Source organism: Protomyctophum bolini, assembly GCF_963924005.1.
Source record: "Protomyctophum bolini genome assembly, chromosome: 23".
NCBI lineage: Eukaryota > Metazoa > Chordata > Actinopteri > Myctophiformes > Myctophidae > Protomyctophum > Protomyctophum bolini.
In genome coordinates, this window is record NC_137884.1 from 7,372,206 (window position 1) to 7,392,117 (window position 19,912).

At 43.9% G+C, this 19,912-nt stretch overlaps 1 protein-coding gene across 3 annotated transcripts in view; it reads left to right on the forward strand.

The window, feature by feature from the left end:
- Window positions 1–19,912, forward strand: part of strip2 (striatin interacting protein 2) — a 49,320-nt gene that overhangs the window by 18,118 nt on the left and 11,290 nt on the right. For 2 of the 3 annotated variants that reach the window (XR_013963591.1, XM_080757652.1), the window contains exons 5-16: window positions 1,553–1,673; window positions 3,296–3,364; window positions 5,048–5,154; window positions 5,526–5,653; window positions 6,490–6,678; window positions 8,288–8,338; window positions 11,945–12,186; window positions 14,476–14,541; window positions 15,179–15,242; window positions 18,466–18,537; window positions 18,877–18,951; window positions 19,522–19,619. Coding sequence is in view for 2 of the 3 variants with exons in the window: in XM_080757652.1 (XP_080613778.1) it covers window positions 1,553–1,673; window positions 3,296–3,364; window positions 5,048–5,154; window positions 5,526–5,653; window positions 6,490–6,678; window positions 8,288–8,338; window positions 11,945–12,186; window positions 14,476–14,541; window positions 15,179–15,242; window positions 18,466–18,537; window positions 18,877–18,951; window positions 19,522–19,619 (1,282 nt within the window). In the remaining variant the exon portion in view is untranslated. The remainder of the gene's footprint in view (window positions 1–1,552; window positions 1,674–3,295; window positions 3,365–5,047; window positions 5,155–5,525; window positions 5,654–6,489; window positions 6,679–8,287; window positions 8,339–11,944; window positions 12,187–14,475; window positions 14,542–15,178; window positions 15,243–18,465; window positions 18,538–18,876; window positions 18,952–19,521; window positions 19,620–19,912) is intronic. The other variant, XM_080757653.1, reaches the window with a different exon arrangement.

Sequence of the window (19,912 nt, forward strand, 5' to 3'; positions counted from 1 at the left end):
ATAAACAGCAGATCCAGAACAACAGGTGGTAGCTATAGGATGGTGGTGGTGGGTGAGCAGCATTGTTTGTGCAACGACAGCAGTGGAGCAGCAGCAGCAACAACATGGCGGCAGCAAAGAAAGCAGGAATGAGTAGTGCAAACGTCCAGATTGTGTGTGTGTGTGTGTGTGTGTGTGTGTGTGTGTGTGTGTGTGTGTGTGATTGGAGGAGTGGATGTGGACGTGGAGTTGATACGGCCCAATGGATGGCCGCCAACAACTGCACTGAGTTCCCTGACAGAACTTGCTCTGCACATGTCTGTGACAGGCACCCCTGCCAATGACGTCCCCAGACGTCAGAACCATGTTTTCAGTGATAGGTACGCTTAAAGGTTGCTCTTCGCCAACGTACGAATGGGTCTAGGTTGCTATAGGAGACCGATTTTTTTTTAACCGGAAGTGAAAACTCCCTTCTTCAGTCTGCCTGAATGTAAACGGATTTACAAAAAAATGCATATATATCTCGCACTATTTTCCCAGTGTGCGTGTTTTGGTCAAAACAAGCTTTATTCAGCGGCCCACAACAATCACTCCACACAGTGTTTTTCTTTACATCCTGTTCACCTCTCAGATCCCGTGGGCTGGCCTTTTTCATTTTTAACAATATTCTAATGTGTTGTTGTGCTATGGATTCCGTAAAACTTGACGTGCACCTTGACGTGCGTATCACCAATTGTCACTGTCCAGTTTAGGGATGGCTTTAGGGTTGGCTTTTTATATCACATTCACATACAGTATCCCGGAAGGACTGTGACAATACCGTAATTAATAACTAATGTTATTGCTGCTTCGGCAATTGTAATAAGTTACACGACTACTACTGTAGTTACTGTGGAAAGTAATAATGTTACAGTAATATTTGATTTAGTAACTAGTTAGTAGTTACTGCCCAACACTGTTTATGACACAGGGGTACACAGTGAAGGGTAGGCGGGACTTCATTTACAGTGAAGTCCCAGTGGTTCTGAAAAATAAATGAATACCATAAAAAATGTAACATTGTGCCCCAAATATTTTGCAAGTGAGTGTGTTGCAATGAAGTTCTGGAATAATCGTTCCATGGTTGGAGTATCGTTCACAGGGAGATTCTTTTCATGTATGTTTGTACAGAGACTGGTTGTACCATGTACTGTAACGGCTGCAACAATCAACAATGCAACAGACAAAACACACGTGTTTCCATTCTGACACCGTACTTAGGCCCTGGAACACACCTATGTCACCTTTTAACCATTATTTTAAACTTTTAACTGTTGAAAAATAGCAGATATACAAGCTTGTATATCTGATTTTTTTTATATAATTATGAAAACATGTGCAAATCTAGTTTCAATATATATTCTTTCACAGGAAAGGTTTTTAACTCAAATCTTTGCTTCTGGAGGCTCGCTGGAACAACAGATCTACCCGGTGCAGCATGGGAAAGACTCGTTTGCGTTTTAATCACTCGGCCTTCAGCTCATCAGCGCTCCCTTGTGTTGTGTGTTTTTCTTTTATTTTTTTTCCCCTCCAGGGGTGTTTGACGAGTGTGACACGGACATTGACGTTCTTCACTGGTCCAGACACAACGTCTTCCTGCTGTACGACATGGGGATCTTCACTGCCCTGCTGGAGCTCCTCAGCATGGAGATAGAGTGAGTAGTATACACACCACACACACAACAGTCTGTAAATACTATTACCCCTGCTGTCAAATCACCATGAGTGTTACTTTTTGTCCTGATGGCAGGGACTAGACAGACAGACAGACAGTCAGTTGTCCTGATAGCAGGGACTAGGGACGTGAGGACGGACAGACAGGGCAGAAGAGTGATGGAGGGGGAGACAGACAGCGAAGGTAGTGGAAGTAAACACGTCTGTCTTGTGCGCTTCTCAGAGAGGTGTGAAGAGTGTGTACTTTGGGTCTATTTTTACTCCGCATCTCCTCTGGAAGGACGTGTTGTTACTGGGGGAAGGAGAGAAGACGGCCTCGTCTTGTCTTCCTGGTCCTGAGGAGGGACGCAGCTCTGACTTTGAGATTAAACAATAAAAAATTCACTTGCAAAACAAAACGGGGAAGGACATTAATTTACACGCAATAATTATGGATGTACGCCTTCTGCCCGGCAGCAACGATATGTATTCATATACTGTGTATACCGTGAATAAATTAAAAGTTTAAAATAATGGTTAAAGTTGTTAAAAGCTAAGGTGACACAGATGCGTTCCAAGTCGTCACTCGATGCAGAATGCGGTTGTGTTCCATTTGATATCTCTCACTCTCTCTCTCTCTCTCACTCACTTTCTTTCCATCTTCGCCTAGTGTCTCCCTCCATTATGTGTCTGTGTTTCGTCTCATTTCCCTTCTCTCTCTCTCTCTCTCTCTCTCTCCCCCCCCCCTCCCTCTCTGTCCATCTTTCATCATCCCTCTCCCCTTCTCTGTCAACCGCTGTCACATCCAATCTGCTGTTCTGCTCTCCCCGTCCATCCTCTCACGTCGTATGCTCTCTGCCTCCTAATTTAACCCTGTCCCTCTTTTTATACCCACCCCCTTTTTTCTATTCTATTGCTAGTTTGATGCATGTTCTGATGCAGATATATTTTATTTTTTTAAGACTGAAATCAGTCTTGGCGACTTAATCCATGAGACTCTCTCTGTCTCTCTCTCTCTGTCAGACAGAAGTCTTTCTCATTAACATGGTGGTTAATGGTCATTAAAATGGGGTACAGAAGATCTGAGGTTTATCGACAAGAAATGTGTCAGGAAGTGATAGACAGCGTCTTTGTGTGTGTGTGTGTGTGTGTGTGTGTGTGTGTGTGTGTGTGTGTGTGTGTGTGTGCGTGTGTGTGTGTGTGTGTGTGTGTGTGTGTGTGTGTGTGTGTGTGTGTGTGTGTGTGTGTGTGTGTGTGTGTGTGTGTGTGTGTGTGTGTGTGTGTGTGTGTGTGTGTGTGTGTGTGTGTGTGTGTGTGTGTGTGTGTGTGTGTTTGCAATTTCAAGCCACCTGAGGACTCAGAGCTCCCACCAGTCTCAGTAGAAGATCTTATTTTAGAGCAATTAAATTGCTATTAGACATGGTGCCAATTACCAATTATCTCGCCGTCTCCCTGACGTCCGATTTATACGTGGGTGATTTAAGTGTGTCTGTGGGTTTTATAAATATTTAACCAGTGAAACGTATTACAACAGCACTACAGTATGAAACTTTTTAACAACTACAGTTTCTAGCATATTATGAAGGTATTAAATGTATGAAGTTAAATGTTTGTGTCTGTGCAGTAACAACCAGGCGTGTAGCAGTGCGGTGAGGAAACCAGCCATCTCATTGGCGGACAGCACAGAACTCCGGTGAGTGGCAAACACCACACATATACTGTAGTGTAGATATATAGAAAATCATAAATAAATAAAAAACACTACACTACAAATTGATAAATTAGCAACTTACATCAGTATGGTATCTGTGCAACCAATAATTCAATATATATTCATCTCCCTTTTTTGTTGCTAAAGCCCTTTTCTTTCTCCATCAAGCTTAATTATGTATACTGTAGTGTAGATAATGATATTAAAAGAGTTGTTGGACTGTTATAAACAAGCTGATGCACATGTACGTAATCACAACTAATCTGCTAAAGTCTAATTGGATTTCTCCGCCAGCCCAGGACACATTGCTTTTGAATGTTTTCTGTTTGTTTAATGCAGTGGTTTTCAACCAGTGGTCCTTGAGGGGATTCCAGGTGGGTCCCCAGCTAAATGACGGAGAGTCGGTAACCAAATGGACCCTTATAGATCTTTAACTCTTGAGAAACCAAATAGACCAATTAGAGAATGTAGAATAATAATTATTTTTGATCAACGTTTGCTTGTTCTCTCTCCTAATGGTACCAACATCGATACAGCTGGGAATTGTGGACAAAATATTCAGTTTGGGGTCTGAGAGGCTAAATGTCATCAAATGGTGGTCCGTGGCTCAAATGCCTAATAAATAATGGACCTTGATAATGAAAAGGGTTGAAAACCGCTGGTGTAATGGGATGGATTTTCTGTGAAAGGTCACAGACCAAGACACTCACTGTACAGGAACAATATCACACGTAGGCTACCGTGTTGTCGATGTAGGGCAGAGACCATGGAACTCCATATTTTATGTATTTTCGTAAATGAATGTCCTACTTCGCCATATGGTGAAAACGGCAAAAGCTCAAGCTCACAACGAATTGTCAGCTTGTACCGTAGATCTGCTAGTTTCGAAAAGATTTTGAAAGTGAATGAACATGGTCAAGTCTGTCTGTCTGTGGGTTTTATAAATATTGAACCAATGAAAACTGAAAGTATTCAAAGGATATTATAGTGACTAAAATAACTGCTGGATCCACTGGAACACAGGTTCTTGTCCCACTCCCTGGAAGGTTTTGAGTTCTTAACAGGCCTAAAAACTAAGGCACGGCCCTAAGTGGGTCGGCCCAAGACTCAGCCCGGCCTGACTAATTAGCATACATTTTAGGCGCGTCCCGGCCTGAAAACGTCAGGTAGGCATCTTGCCATTAAGTTAATGGCAGGGTGGCAACTAGATACATCCATACATCCAAACAGAAAAGTCCTATCTAATTGCATTAAACAACTTTACACTCACCAACATTGCAGCTGTATGAAAAGCTTGAATTATTATCCGCAAATCTGCAAAGTGTTTGTTTCATAAAAATCCACTGTAGACATGGCCACAGTCTGCATAAGGTCTATTAGCATTAGGGTAGGGTACTAGTGTCCGGGCAGAATTTTAGAACTCTATAGGAAAGTTACAGTTGTGTGTGTGTGTGTGTGTGTGTGTGTGTGTGTGTGTGTGTGTGTGTGTGTGTGTGTGTGTGTGTGTGTGTGTGTGTGTGTGTGTGTGTGTGTGTGTGTGTGTGTGTGTGTGTGTGTGTGTGTGTGTGTGTGTGTGTGTGTGTGTGTGTGTGTGTGTGTGTGTGTGTGTGTGTGTGTGTGTGTGTGTGTGTGTGTGTGTGTGTGTGTGTGTGTGCGCACGCGCAGGGTGTTACTGAGCATCATGTATCTCATGGTGGAGACCATCCGCGTTCAGACGGAAGATGACAGACCAGAATGGAAAGTAACCAGAGAGACCTTCAAGAATGAACTGGGTATTGTTTGACCTCAATATGTTGTTGTTATAGGTTTTGATTTCTTTGGGTTAGTTTGTTTTTTTGTAAAGATTCTTAGTGCATTTTTGTTAGTTTTGGTTTTTATGGGGCAAGAGCTCTGACAATTTTTTAAAATATCAGATCTACTGTATCTATAGAAGCTCACAATATTGTGAGCTTAATAGAGCTGCTATTTTAATCATTTATTTTAAGAAAAATATTCCTCTGTGATTCCAGTTGGTTTCAGATGACTTTGTAAACCCCCGAGTTTAGTTTAGTTAATGTTTTTATTTCAGTTAACTAAAAATTTTTTTTTTCTTCTTCCAATTTGAGTTTTTCGTAATAACCCATTTTGACCCCTGACCTCTCAGCGTCTCCCGTGTACAACGGCGAGCCGCTGGCCCTGCTCCTCTTCACCATGGTGACCAAGTTCTGCAGCATGAATGCCCCTCACTTCCCCATGAAGAAGGTCCTTCTGCTGCTCTGGAAGACTGTTCTGGTTGGTGGCACACACACACACACACACACACACACACACACACACACTAACGCCCCTCACTCCCCCATGAAGAAGGTCCTTCTGCTGCTCTGGAAGACTGTTCTGGTTGGTGGCACACACACACACACACACACACACACACTAACGCCCCTCACTTCCCCATGAAGAAGGTCCTTCTGCTGCTCTGGAAGACTGTTCTGGTTGGTGGCACACACACACACACACACACACACACACACACACACACACACACACACACACACACACACACTAACGCCCCTCACTTCCCCATGAAGAAGGTCCTTCTGCTGCTCTGGAAGACAGTGCTGGTTGGTATACCCAAACACAGATACGTACACATGCGCACACGCGTGCACACACTCACTCACTAGCCGTTTCGGATGTTATCAGATGATTGAATCTCCGTCATCAGCCCTTATCAAGACCATGCAATGGAGCCAGTATTGGACATTTCCTACATATTGACGTTGTCAGCCATTGTCCGACGTTGCGCTTGGCGTGTTCGACTTCTAACCCTTCTACTAAATCTAACTCTAACCGTAGAGCAAAGCCGTCATTTCCTAGTCGCCTATTTGTGGTAGGCAGTATGTGGAAATGTCCATATTGCCTCCATTGCATGGTCTTCTTGACGAACATATTGGTGATTATCGGTTGATAACATTCGAAGCGGTTGCGCTCCCGCACACACACACACACACACACACACACACACACACATGTTTGCATTACCACACTTGTGAGGAGGACATGTGATTGATGGATTTGACCATTTGACCTCTGTCCGTTGCGTGTGGCTCCCCTCCCTCTCCCCATAGTTCACCCTGGGCGGCTTCGAGGACCTCCAGGAGCTGAAGGTGCGCGGCAGGGAGCGCCTGAGCCTGCCCCCCCTGCCCGAGGACAGCATCAAGGTGGTCCGGGCCATGCGGGCCGCCTCCCCGCCCGCCTCCGCCATGGAGCTCATAGAGCAGCAGCAGCAGCAGAAGCGCGGACGCCGCAGCCGCAGGGTAACGAACGCAGCGACGCGCACACACACACACACACACACACACACACACACACACACACACACACACACACACGCACGTGCATACATTAATACACGTGTAGATCTGTAGATGTTGTCGCGCACGAGTGTGGTTTCCTGCCCTCATAAACAGACACACACACACTATATATATAATCTTTTTTAATATCGTTGCTGTCGGTCATAAACCTCTTATCTCCATATTGTTTGTGTTTTTCCGTAAATGAACACCGTACTTGTTGACACTACAGCGTCACAGGAAAGCATCAAAAGTCGCATATCTGCAAGCTCGAAGCGCACTACGCACGCAGCAACGTGTTTTGAGCTTAATTACAGTAGATCTGCTACTTTTGGAATTTGAATCGTGAAAAGTAACAAGTTTTGGACGTACACGATGAGGTCTCCACATCGACGATATTTAGTATACACGTACAAGACTACAATATTCAGATGGTGAAACGACATCCATATCACCCATAATGTAATCGACAACAGTACATTACAGAACACTAATACACACACACGTAAGCCGTTGCTGTGATTAATGGCTAGCTGTTTGCACTGTGCTCTAACACAGCACGCAGTTAACAAATGGCGGGTAACCTTTTAAATCTTGGACTCTTCTTAGCTGCCAGCCTGGCTACAGTGGTGGTGTACACCCCACTGCTGCATTCACTGATGCTGGCTAACACACTTTATCAACAAATGTAGAAGGGAATCCTGTGACCTTCTTATAGGGTTAACCGGAGCCATCGATTCCACTAAACAATCAGAATCTAAATCTGTTTTCTAGCCATGATTTGAGCCTACTTCAGTATTTAGTTTTGATTTTGGAGAGGGGCTTTTAACCCGGCCTAAACGTTGCAATTTAATCATTTTGTTCCTTAATCATCCATCTGAATCATCTAACATCTAATTGGGAGTCTGATGCATAGTCAAATTATGTGTGTTGACCATATTCTCAGAGTTAGATGAACACGCGGCAGACACGGTTGCACAGTCTGTAGTGCTGTCGCCTCACAGCTAGAAGGTCCTGGGTTCGATTCCCACTGGGGACGCTGTGGGCGCTGGGAGCGTGTGCTCTCCTCTGCGTCATCAGTGCCCATACCCTGGGTGGGGTTGGCGAAATGGCCTTTCTGTGTGGAGTTTGCATGTTCTCCCCGTGTCCCCTAGGGTAGGTAGTAGGTACCCTCACAAAAAACATGCAGTAATCCTGGTCTCTAAACTGCCACCCCCTGGCCAGCTGGGGCGCCTGATGGAGGTGAAATAAACTGGTTGGAATAACGTGTTCCTTCCACATGTTACATCCAACTGGGGCAACTCTCCCCCTGCCGGGTGAAAAGAAGTGGCTTGGACTCCTCATGCATAGAAGGAAGTATGAGGTCAGTCCGTTGCTCTCCCCATGGGTTGGCAGAGGGAGTGTAGCGCCCAGGATTACATTAGTTAATTGACACTGGGTGGGAAAAAAATAGGTTACAAAATAATAATAAACACACACGGCAGGTTCTCTCTCTTTCTTTTTCTCTTTTTTCTCTCTATCTGCTGACCCTCTGGTTTGCTCATTGCCCCTCTCCCTTGTGTCCCTACAGAGTGCCTTTGTTGATAGCTTGGAAGGAGACAGTCCTTTCCCCAAGAAGCAGGTCTTTACCCAAAACTTCCCTCCTTTTTTTAACCTCTTTGTTTCATTTCTTTCCGTTCTGCATCTTCTCTCTTGCCTTGAGCTTATTGCACTTGCCCTGCAACCTCCTTTACTCCCCATTCCTTCCCCCCTTCTCCTCCCCTTCTTTCTTACATCCTTTCTCTTCTTTCTCGGGCCTCCTTTTCTCTCCATTTTACCACCATCCTTACTTTCTTCTCTGTTTACTTTCACTCCTGTCGCTCTGTCCTTTACGACTGTCCCTTTACTCTGTCCCTTATCAAGCTCCTCCCATCCAACTTTTCGTCAGATTTCCAATGCATTTCCTTTTAGCATACCGGTATTTACTTTTTCCAAATTTGCACAACATGAGTTAGGCCTATGTGGTTAAGAGAGTGTCGCATTGTCCCTTTCCTTTCTTTTTGTTTTATTTTTCTTCCAGTTTAGTCATCCCGATTTTCTGTGTATTCCAGTCCCATGTCACTGTCAACTCCTACAGTAGGCCCTCGGAAGTGATTCTACTCGTCACCATCTGTGTCAATGTCCAGTTTAGTGACGGCCCAGACTGTTGTTCATCACAGGCACATTTTTGCTGTGGAACGGCAATCGGTCGCATGCAGCTCAGTGCCTATGTCAAGTTGCATATAGCCCACAGTTGCTTCAAAACATTTGAAACATTTACGGAGATTATCTTGAACAAAATCCAATTTATTTGACTTTTCTTCTTCAGTTTCTCTCTCACTCCTCGCTCCTCCTAACTACTCTTCATGCTCTACCTTATTGTCATATTCCCCCTCCCCCTCTTTCTCACCTCATCCTTCTCTTCTCTCATTTCCCTACCTCCTCTTCCCTCTCCTCCGCTGCCTCTCACCTCCTTTCCCTTCTTCTCCTCCCCCTCTCCACACCCCCCCCCACCACCACACAGTGGCCTGCTCAGGGTGGGTTTTGTGCGGGAGGTACACGGCTGACTTGGCTGGCTGTTTGTCATTGGGTGCCGGGGAGTGCTGACCGTCCACTGTTAACCATAGGTGCAAGGTCACCGGGGTCACCTCAGCAGACATTAGAAGCCTAATTTATGCTCCGTCGCACGTTGGTGGCGTGTGCCGAGGATGGCGTGAGACATCGTCACGCCACGAAGTATGAATCGGGTTTAACAATAGCCCCTCCCCTCTCTCTCCTTTTGAGCGGTCATCACATCATGCTAGCAGGTTCGGCCACACACTCACTCACTCACTCACTGGACCCAAGCCTGATTTATACTTCGTCGTATGATGGTGCAGCAGCACACCGAAAAGAACACAATTTTAAAGAAGGCTATTTTTGACACGTTAGTCCTGGTAATAATGTGGAAATTTGTTCGCTTTCCCATAAAAGCGTGTAACTGCACTCGTACGGTTTGGTGCCTGAACATTTTCAGAAATGGAGCCATCACAAAAATGCAAACGAAAACTAACAAACAAAAACAACAGCATTGTTAACGTGGTTGGTTCATGAGTTATGATGCAAAATACATAATTTGATTATAGGTATGTGTTTTTGTGATGGCAAAAATTTGAAAAAATGTTCTGCACCCCAAACTGTAAGAGTGTACCAAGTTTTATGCTTTTATGAAAAAGTGAAGGATTTCCCTTATATTTTGTCATGCAATGGAGTGTAAGCAACAGCGTCTCGGGTCAGTGTGTGTGTCGCCCCAAATGTTCGTATAAAAGGACAACTTCACTGCTTTTCAACCTGAATCCTGTTTGCGAGGCACGTGGTGTGAAAATCCGACACGTCACTTTCCCCGCGGCATTCACATTTTCCACACGTCCTGCTCGCAAATCCAATGATAGCATTCTCCTTAAGTAGTATTGACAGCGTTCGCCTTACACAGGCAAATCAAAATGCCTGTCTGTGAGCGGGGCAATACAAAGAATCATCAATCAAAATATGTCACTCGATCCTAAATTTCATTGGGGGGGGGGGGGGGGGGGAATGAAATAACAGAGTTAAAGAGTTTCTCTTGTACAGTGCTGAAAAAATAAACATGATTTGGTTAATCAATGTTGCCACTTTAAATGTAGGTCAGAGTTTTCCTTTTTGAGTCTTTGGGGAAAAAGAATATGAAGCTCCCTCTATGCTGGGCATTTTTATCCTCCTGTTGCTGTTTTGGGGGTTTTGCTTTACCTCTTGAATGGTTCAACTGTAGTTTCAAACCCTGATAGAACAACCCCAGCTAATGCTGTTGCAGCAGAGAATGGCTTCTCCATGGGGACTGGCTCACAATGCAGACTCACCTCTCCCTCTGCACTGTCTCACCATACACTCACTGTCATTTATAATTCGTTGAACGATCACATTGAATGGCAAAAATATAAAAAGGACGTATTTTCGGCTGAAAACAATGAAAGGAAATGTGTCATGTTTTTTGTTACAATGGGCTCATTTGACAAAGTATAAATTGGCCGTACCTCTTGCTTCGACTACTAATGTAAACTATTGTTACTGTATACCTTCAGAACCACCGTACATTGACTGCACTAGTGGACTGCTCAACTATAATGCTCATATGCCTGATGCTTGCACTTTCTTCACAGTCATTCATTAAGCTTTTAGAGTCAGTTGAGGTGTGTGTGTGTGTGTGTGTGTGTGTGTGTGTGTGTGTGTGTGTGTGTGTGTGTGTGTGTGTGTGTGTGTGTGTGTGTGTGTGTGTGTGTAAAAATATAAAGTCTTGTGGAGTGCTGTCGCTCCAAATACTTTGCTTGTTGTTGGTGTTATTTTTTTTTGTACCTGTATAGTTTGGAAAGCAGATCAGTGGTAAGTGGAATTGTACATTTTGTTAATCGTTCATTTCTTTTCAAAAAGAAAACCTGATCCTTTCCCAATGAAAATGCTCGCAGCATTCTATCATTACACAGTATTTCAGTCATAGACAGTTAGTGATAGTGGGGTTAGTGGTAATAAAATAAAATAAAACTCTTTTGTCAAAGATAAACATTTTCATGGCAGACATCTTGACATGAAAGGGTAAGCACTAAGCACAGGTGTCAGTGATGATAAGGCTCCGTTCCATTCAGTGTAATGGAGCCTTTCCAGTGAGTCAATAGCAGCTCCTGGACCTGACAAAAGTAAACTATATCAATCTAATAAAATAACTATAATTTCAATATAATGTCTAATTCAGACCTCACAGATGTGCAACAGACATTAAAACAAACAAGTTGATTCTTCTGCTGTAGAGGACTTTTGTTTAGTCAGTAAAATATTTCCACTATTAATCTATTTAAAAATATATACAGTAATTCAATATGTATGTTTGTCATAACTGCCCTGTGCAACTTTTGTTTACAAAGCCTAAAAGCCCCCCGCATTTATTTAGTTTGTTCTAATGTTCAATGACGGAAACACAATTAAATTGCTAATCCGCAAGTATTTGCATGACAATTAATCGTCTTGGCCAGATGTCATAATCGTGAGATTAGTAGTTTGGGTCACCGGGCAAACGGTAAAAGCTTTGGCGTTTAATGAACTGTCTGTCTGTCCTCTCAGCCGCTGGTGAAGCAGGACAGCCTGGACACGTATAACGAGCGTTTAATGAACTGTCTGTCTGTCTGTCTGTCTGTCCTCTCAGCCGCTGGTGAAGCAGGACAGCCTGGACACGTATAACGAGCGGGACCCCTTCAAGAACGACGACTCGCGCGGCGGGGACGACGACGAGGACCCCGAGGACCCGGACGGCGGCATGGAGGGCGAGGTGGACCCCCTGGACCCCCGTGATGTCATCATCCAGCCCCCGCCGCCCCCCCCGCCCCTCCGCCCCCCCACCGACAGGCTCAACTTCCCCAAGGGCCTGCCTTGGGCCCCCAAAGTCAGGTGAGGGCAAGCCAAATACAGTCTGCCTCCTTTAACCTCTGTTTTGTGAATCGGTGTGGTCGAATAGTGCTCGCCTCATGTCTTCATATGAACCTTTTATTGAAAGGATATCGTCTAGTTTTCGAGGGGGTCCAACAGAAAACGGCAAATACAGTAGACAAAAACAATACAACAAATGCATCCATGCATACATTACAAAACAGAAAACTCTCCCAAACTGGCCGCCCCCACCCCACCTAATGACCCAGAAAATAAGGCACTTAATGCATGACGGTACTCGTATGAAGATGATGAGCATAGATCAAAAACCACAGACTACAATCCGTTACATATACTGTATGCACATGCGATAACATGCATTAACAACATAAATACAAACGGACGGACGGAGTGCAAAACATACTCTCTCCCCATGCCTTCGGCCTGGTGGAGACAACAATCTGAGGCATATTAGAAGCAGGAGCAGGGTATTTGAAGATGAGTAAGGATAGAGGCTTTAAAGATATCGAAGGCGTTAATCAATCTAGGACAACTAGGAAGATTGTTCCAGTCGTCAGGAGCTTTGTATTTGAAAGCATGTCAGACTACCGTCGTAGGACACCTAAGTATAAATCTGCAGAGATTGTTGTAAATTCCATTAAGAGGATAGAGGTCTAATATTGGGAGGATTAGTTGTGAGCAAATTATTTTTCTGTACTGCAGGGTGAAGCAGTTAATAGATCAGTCTTCAGGGCTGTTTGAAGTTGGCATAGCCATTTTCATTAATTTAGCACTCACCTTGTGTGAGAAAAGGGGGTGGACACTTCCTGGCAAGCAAATATATATTGCCGAATACAATCCGACCCTTTTAATTTCTGTTTTCAGAAATCTGTAGAAACCTTATATCTCTAAGTTTCAAATGTGTGTTTTTTCGTTAATGCCCTACGCCTACGTGATCATACTGCAGCGTCACATAAACATATCAAAAGTAGCTTCTACAAGCTCAAAAAGATTTGCAATTTTTAAAATTTGAATCCTGAAAAGTAACAGATTTGTGTGTGTGTGTGTGTGTGTGTGTGTGTGTGTGTGTGTGTGTGTGTGTGTGTGTGTGTGTGTGTGTGTGTGTGTGTGTGTGTGTGTGTGTGTGTGTGTGTGTGTGTGTGTGTGTGTGTGTGTGTGTGTGTGTGTGTGTGTGTGTGTGTGTGTGTGTGTGTGTGTGTGTGTGTGTGTGTGTGTGTGTGTGTGTGTGTGTGTGTGTGTGTGTGTGTGTGTGTGTGTGTGTGTGTGTGTGTGTGTGTGTATACTTTGAGTCATGACAGCCTTCAGATGTGACTTCAAAGGTTTGCAGCAGCTCAGCTGTACAGAATCATAATCAGTTTCCCCCCAGGGACAGTAGAGTAGTGGAGTAGTACACTTCTTTCAGACAGAACCTATAACCCAGAGACAGTAGAGTGGAGTAGTACTCTTCTTTCAGACAGATAATGGTGAAGCAGAGAGGTATCATCATAGAGTAGTGGTTTTCAACCATTTTCATATCCAGGTACATTATTTATTTGAGCCAACAGACCACCATTTGATGAGATTTAGCCTCTCGGACCCAAAACTCTCAGACCCAAAACAGGCAAACGTTGCTCAAAATAACAATTATTCTCTAATTGTGTAAACTACTTGGAAATTTTAGTAATGCAGATGTTTAACGATAATTGAACTCTTGAGGGCGTAAAATGAAACCATATGGACCCGGGTCTATTTGGTTATATCAGCTCTCCATCATTTAGTCCCCTGACGACTGGTTGAATGTCATAGAGTGCCATCTGCTGTAATAGCAGACGGTACAACATACCAGACATCACTTTTAGCTACAGTGACAACAAAACCTAGTGCAGCAGTGGTTCACAAACGTTTTCAAGTCAAGGACACCCAAAATTGATATTATGAAGGGTCAGGATTTGGGTCCTGCTTTTGTAACTCAGGAGTTTGTCGTTTGAAAAAGTCCCGTCTTAATTTTTCACGTTTGCAGGACATAAACATCTGTCACTGTACTGTGTATATAGGATCCATCTCACAAACTCAATGCTGAATGATTACCTGTGTCGTTTGCACCTCCCAAGACAATGGTGGCCCCACCAAATACCCATGTGTAGAGATTTATTATTACTTAATATTTTTTTTGTTAGTTAGTAGTTTTGTTTTCTGACAAGCACATTATTTGTCACGGCGTCGTACAAATGAAGGTTATTTATAGCAGGCGAGCTTTCATGCCCTACAACTCTCTGACTGTCTTGTCTGTCTGTCTGTGTCTGTCTGCAGGGAGAAAGACATCGAGCACTTCCTGGAGACCAGCAGAAACAAGTTCATCGGCTTCACGTTGGGAAAGTGGGTGTTTGAGCCAAACATGTTATCACCACATTAACCACTATAGCAATATTTTATACTTTGTCATCATATGATACGGGGTGCCACCATCAGCATTCACTTTAAGAGATAGATATAGATAGATAGATAGATAGATAGATAGATAGATAGATAGATAGGGGGGGGGTTGTGTGTGTGTGTGTGTGTGTGTGTGTGTGTGTGTGTGCGCAGTATATATATATATACGGACATGGGAGAGAAAGGATTTAAAAAACCCATTTAAAGCAAATGTTCCTATATATGGTACTGTTAATAATGAAGAAAAGAAATAGGTCCCATCACGACACATTGTGAGCTTGTAGATCCGCTATTTTCAAATGCCCGAAATGTATATGGGGCTGAAGTGGTTACTGTATGTTCTGTAATGATAATACAAAATGAAAAAGTAGATTTCAAATAAATGTAGTGGCGTCAAAGTACAATATTTGGATCCGAGATGTAGTGGATTAAAAGTACTGGAAATTGGAAATACTAAGTAAAGTACAAACCTCAAAATTGTTTCACCACTGCAGTAGGCCAGCTGTGAGTCAGTTTGATGTGTTTTCCACAAACGTCCATGCTTATTTCCACAGTGACACGTCCATGCTTATTTCCACAGTGACACGGAGACACTGGTAGGCTTGCCCCGGCCCATCCACGAGAGCGTCAAGACCCTCAAACAGGTGAGAAGAGAACCCCCTACCACTGTCGTTATAGCAGTGAGCGCACCGCTGTAACAACAACACAGAGAGAACCCCCTACCACTGTCGTTATAGCAGTGAGCGCACCGCTGTAACAACAACACAGTCTACCACTGTCGTTATAGCAGTGAGCGCACCGCTGTAACAACAACACAGTCTACCACTGTCGTTATAGCAGTGAGCGCACCGCTGTAACAACAACACAGTCTACCACTGTCGTTATAGCAGTGAGCGCACCGCTGTAACAACAACACAGTCTACCACTGTCGTTATAGCAGTGAGCGCACCGCTGTAACAACAACACAGTCTACCACTGTCGTTATAGCAGTGAGCGCACCGCTGTAACAACAACACAGTCACACTACCACTGTCGTTATAGCAGTGAGCGCATCGCTGTAACAACAACAACACAGTCACACTGGTGAGAAGATAACCCCCTACCACTTTCGTTATAGCAGTGAGCGCACCGCTGTAACAACAACAGTCACACTGGTGAGAAGAGAACCCCCTACCACTGTCGTTATAGCAGTGAGCGCAGCGCTGTAACACCAACACAGTCACACTACCACTGTCGTTATAGCAGTGAGCGCACCGCTGTAACAACAACACAGTCACACTACCACTGTCGTTATAGCAGTGAGCGCACCGCTGTAACAACAACACAGTCACACTACCACTGTCGTTATAGCAGTGAGCGCACCGCTGTAACAAGAACACAGTCACACTGGCGGTCACGTCGACGCCCCATTCATACTTTTCCGTGCCAAAAATAGCCGACCAACAAGCCTTGCAGGTCGGCTATTTTTGGTGCACGTAAATTATAGGCTTGACTGTCCCATTCGGTTCATACTCTGAGGCAGTGGTTCCCAAATTTTCTAACACACATGCACGTATGCACGCACACACACACACACACACACACACACACACAGTTTTTTTTTTTAGCCCTTTTTACTTCTCGTGTGAGCTTGTAGATATGCTAGTTTCTGCTATTTTGGAAACCCTTTTTGAAAGATATTTTTTTTAAACTCCTATATTTTCCACAATAGGGATGCCAGGTTGAAAGTGTTTTTTTTGTATTAATGTTATTGTTACAAGTTAGAGAATAGATGACAATTTCGACTGATATCACGTGGAGATCATACAGGCATGCAGTGGACGAAAAGCCAGTAGTGATTTTGTGCAAATTGTTTAAAATGTGGGACTATACCACCTCACCCGCAGGATGCGAGACGCTGTTAGAATAGGATGTTGCCGTTCCCTTCACTCTCTCTCCCTGTCTATTTACACCCGCACATTTGTAATTCCCTCCATTACTCCTCCTTAGCCTCTAGATGAGCTGAGCTCCGGCTCATTGTGTGGCTGAGCACGTCCTCAAATCGATTGCTCCATCACTGCCAAGTGTTCGGCCGGCGTAGCGCCGCCGCGACTCTTTAGCAATCCATAGCTTTTGCTTGCAATGTAACCGACGTGCGCGTACCGTTAACGCGGAGGAATGCTCCTGTTACTGTCACTCGGCGCGTCCCATTAACGCTCCTCCCCGTGGGACGTGCCTGGTCGGCGAGCTGCCATGGCCCGGCTGGCAGTGTCGGAGATGGCTTTCTGCCTGCTGTGAACAAACTCTGAAGGTCTTAAACACATGCCGATGAGACATTTTGGCCGATATCGATATCCGATATATTACCGATTTGATCTCATTCTGTATCGAAAAAATATAATTGTGTCCATTCTGAAAAAGACATGTAACAGGGTGTCTGCACTGCAGGCTTAGGCTAGTCAGATTTAACTTAAATGCCTTTTATATTTAATATTGCGAGCTTGTAGATCTGTTCAAGCTGTTACTTTGGGCTTGTTTATCTGTAAAGACACCGATCTGTAAAGAAACCGATGCCGATTAATCTAAAAAAAGAAAACTAGAATCGGCCAATACAGATGTGTTTGCCGATTAATCTCCCACCTCCCCAAGTGTACAGCTTACTGTACACTTTCAATGAAAGCAGAAAAGGCCATATACGCCATACTAATTGATGGCCGCTAGTTAACCCATTCTGACCGGGCACCCATTTTGGTGTTGGCATCATGTTATGCTTTAGCTATTGAAAAATAGCAGATCTACAAGCTCATATCGCGCCACCGAGTGGCGCGATACGAGCTTGTAGGTCTGCTATTTTTGAAAAATTCGAAGAACGACTGACATTTTTAGAATCTGATCTCAGGTCAGAATGGGTTCATCAGACCAGTGTGTGTCCTAGTGGAAACCTCGTATGAATCTGATCTCAGGTCAGAATGGGTTAATGCTCTACTTGATCATACTACAGCGTCACACCACAAAAGCATCATAAGTAGCTGCTTTTGCTATTTTGGAATTGGAATTCTGAAACGTAACAGTTTTGAGCTTGAAATGTGGCGCGAAGTGACACGTTTTGAGATTGTCGATCTGCCGCTTTTATGGTTTTGGTCATATTATGTCGTCCTATTATGAGGATTCCACCCGACAGAGACTGTACGACAGCTGGCAAAATTGCTCATCTACAAGTGCGTCATGAGCGTATAAATTCTGTAACAATTTCTGCCTGATTTTCACCTACTACCCAGAATCGGGACATTAGAGTTCATGGTCTTAAAGGTAGTGCAAGTGATATTTTCTCGTGAAAACAAAAGAGTTTAGAGCTAAGTTTAAAGTTGTATTATTCAGATAATATCCAATAATAATTGATATAGTTACTAACAGGGGTCTGCCCATCTCTCCAGCTCTTTAATAAACAGAAAATAAAAAAGAATAGTACCCATTTATCAGCTTCAGTTTATAGTTTTCCAGTTAAAATGGTGTCGCTGTGTGTTCACTGATTTGTGTGTCATCACTTCCAGTTCCACTTGTTTATCCTGCAGCCTGTATGAGTTCTCTCTCCTGATTGGATCAAATTGGTATCCTGACCTGAAAATGTAGAGAGAGAGCCCTGTTACTGTACAGACTATATATTGGTATACTATAGCATTGATTACCATCACAATATAGGGCTATTTAACACTTATTTGAACAACATTTGCACCTTTTGAGGCTCTGCACAGAGAAACGGGGTCATCTCCGCTCTCGTCTCTTTGCAAGCAGAAATCGAACGCAGTCAGGGTGATTTTCCACAATTTGACCACAGCTGTCTTCAGTTTTTTTTTTAACCTGATGTGATGTGTGTTTGACCCCCTCCAGCACAAGTACGTGTCCATCGCAGAGGTACAGATCAAGAGAGAACAGGAGCTGCAGCAGTGTCCAATGACTTTGGTCAGTTCTTAATCACATTGTATTATGTATGTACAGTCTATATGCAAACCTTGAAAAATGGCTGGGTGTTGACCGTGTCCATACAAAGTTTGAAGTGTGTGTGTGTGTGTGTGTGTGTGTGTGTGTGTGTGTGTGTGTGTGTGTGTGTGTGTGTGTGTGTGTGTGTGTGTGTGTGTGTGTGTGTGTGTGTGTGTGTGTGTGTGTGTGTGTGTGTGTGTGTGTGTGTGTGTGTGTGTGTGTGTGTGTGTGTGTGTGTGTGTGTGTGTGTGTGTGTGTGTGTGTGTGTGTGTGTGTGTGTGTGTGTGTGTGTGTGTGTGTGTGTGTGTGTGTGTGTCACAGGGGCAGGAGGAGGTGGAGGACACACCAACAGAGATGCTGTATCTGGGCATGCTCCCCAACCTCTCCCAGTATGTGGTGAGTACCTCCGGAACACCCTTCACTCCAAGCATCCTAGACATTTCTTCTTCCTGGATCCCAGGTGATGGAATATTGATAACTCCCCATATATGTATGTATGGGGGTAGGCTGATGTCATCAATATGACATCATACTGGCAGAGTGGCCGTATGTTCATATTTGGGCATTGGCTGACAGGGAACTCCATATATGTAGACATGGCACTCAATAGTGTATACTCGGAGTTTCGTTGTACAGATATTCTGCTGTTAGATGGATCTTAGGTTCTTAGCTTATGTATAATTCTTGATGACTATTTTTATGTATTGATGCATTACCCTGTGTTGTTCTTTGCTCTGGATTTAGAGCGTCTGCTAAATGCCTAAATTATAAATGGTTTTCTGAACAACCTATGTTGCTAATGCTAATGCATAATATAGCTAAAATGACACAGATGTTTGCCCTGTTATAACCGAGTATGTAGTTAAGTATGCTGAATAAATTGTGATTATCTCAAATAAGTTGCGATGAGGAGGTTATGTTGTGACAGGCCTGCTAACACTGATGTCCAATGTTCTCTGGCGTCAGATTGCCCTGCTGAAGCTGCTACTGGCCGCCGCTCCCACCTCCAAAGCCAAGACGGACTCCATCAACATCCTAGCTGACGTCCTGCCTGAGGAAATGCCGTGAGTACACAAGACGATACCACGCCGATCGCAGTACTTGCACGCTCTGCTTGTGCAAGTAACTAGTTAAAATGGAACATCTACAAGCTCACTATGACTATGTTGTACATTGTACAATGAAGTATATATCACTGTTGTACAATGAATTGTAGATTAATTTGTTTTAAATTCATGTTTAGGAGACATTAAGCTTCGCTGCTGTAGGCTACTTGATAACCTGTACTATAAAACAATACATAAAGCTGTCTCAGAGGTGCACAGTTAGAAACGTTGCCTACCAACGACATTGTTGC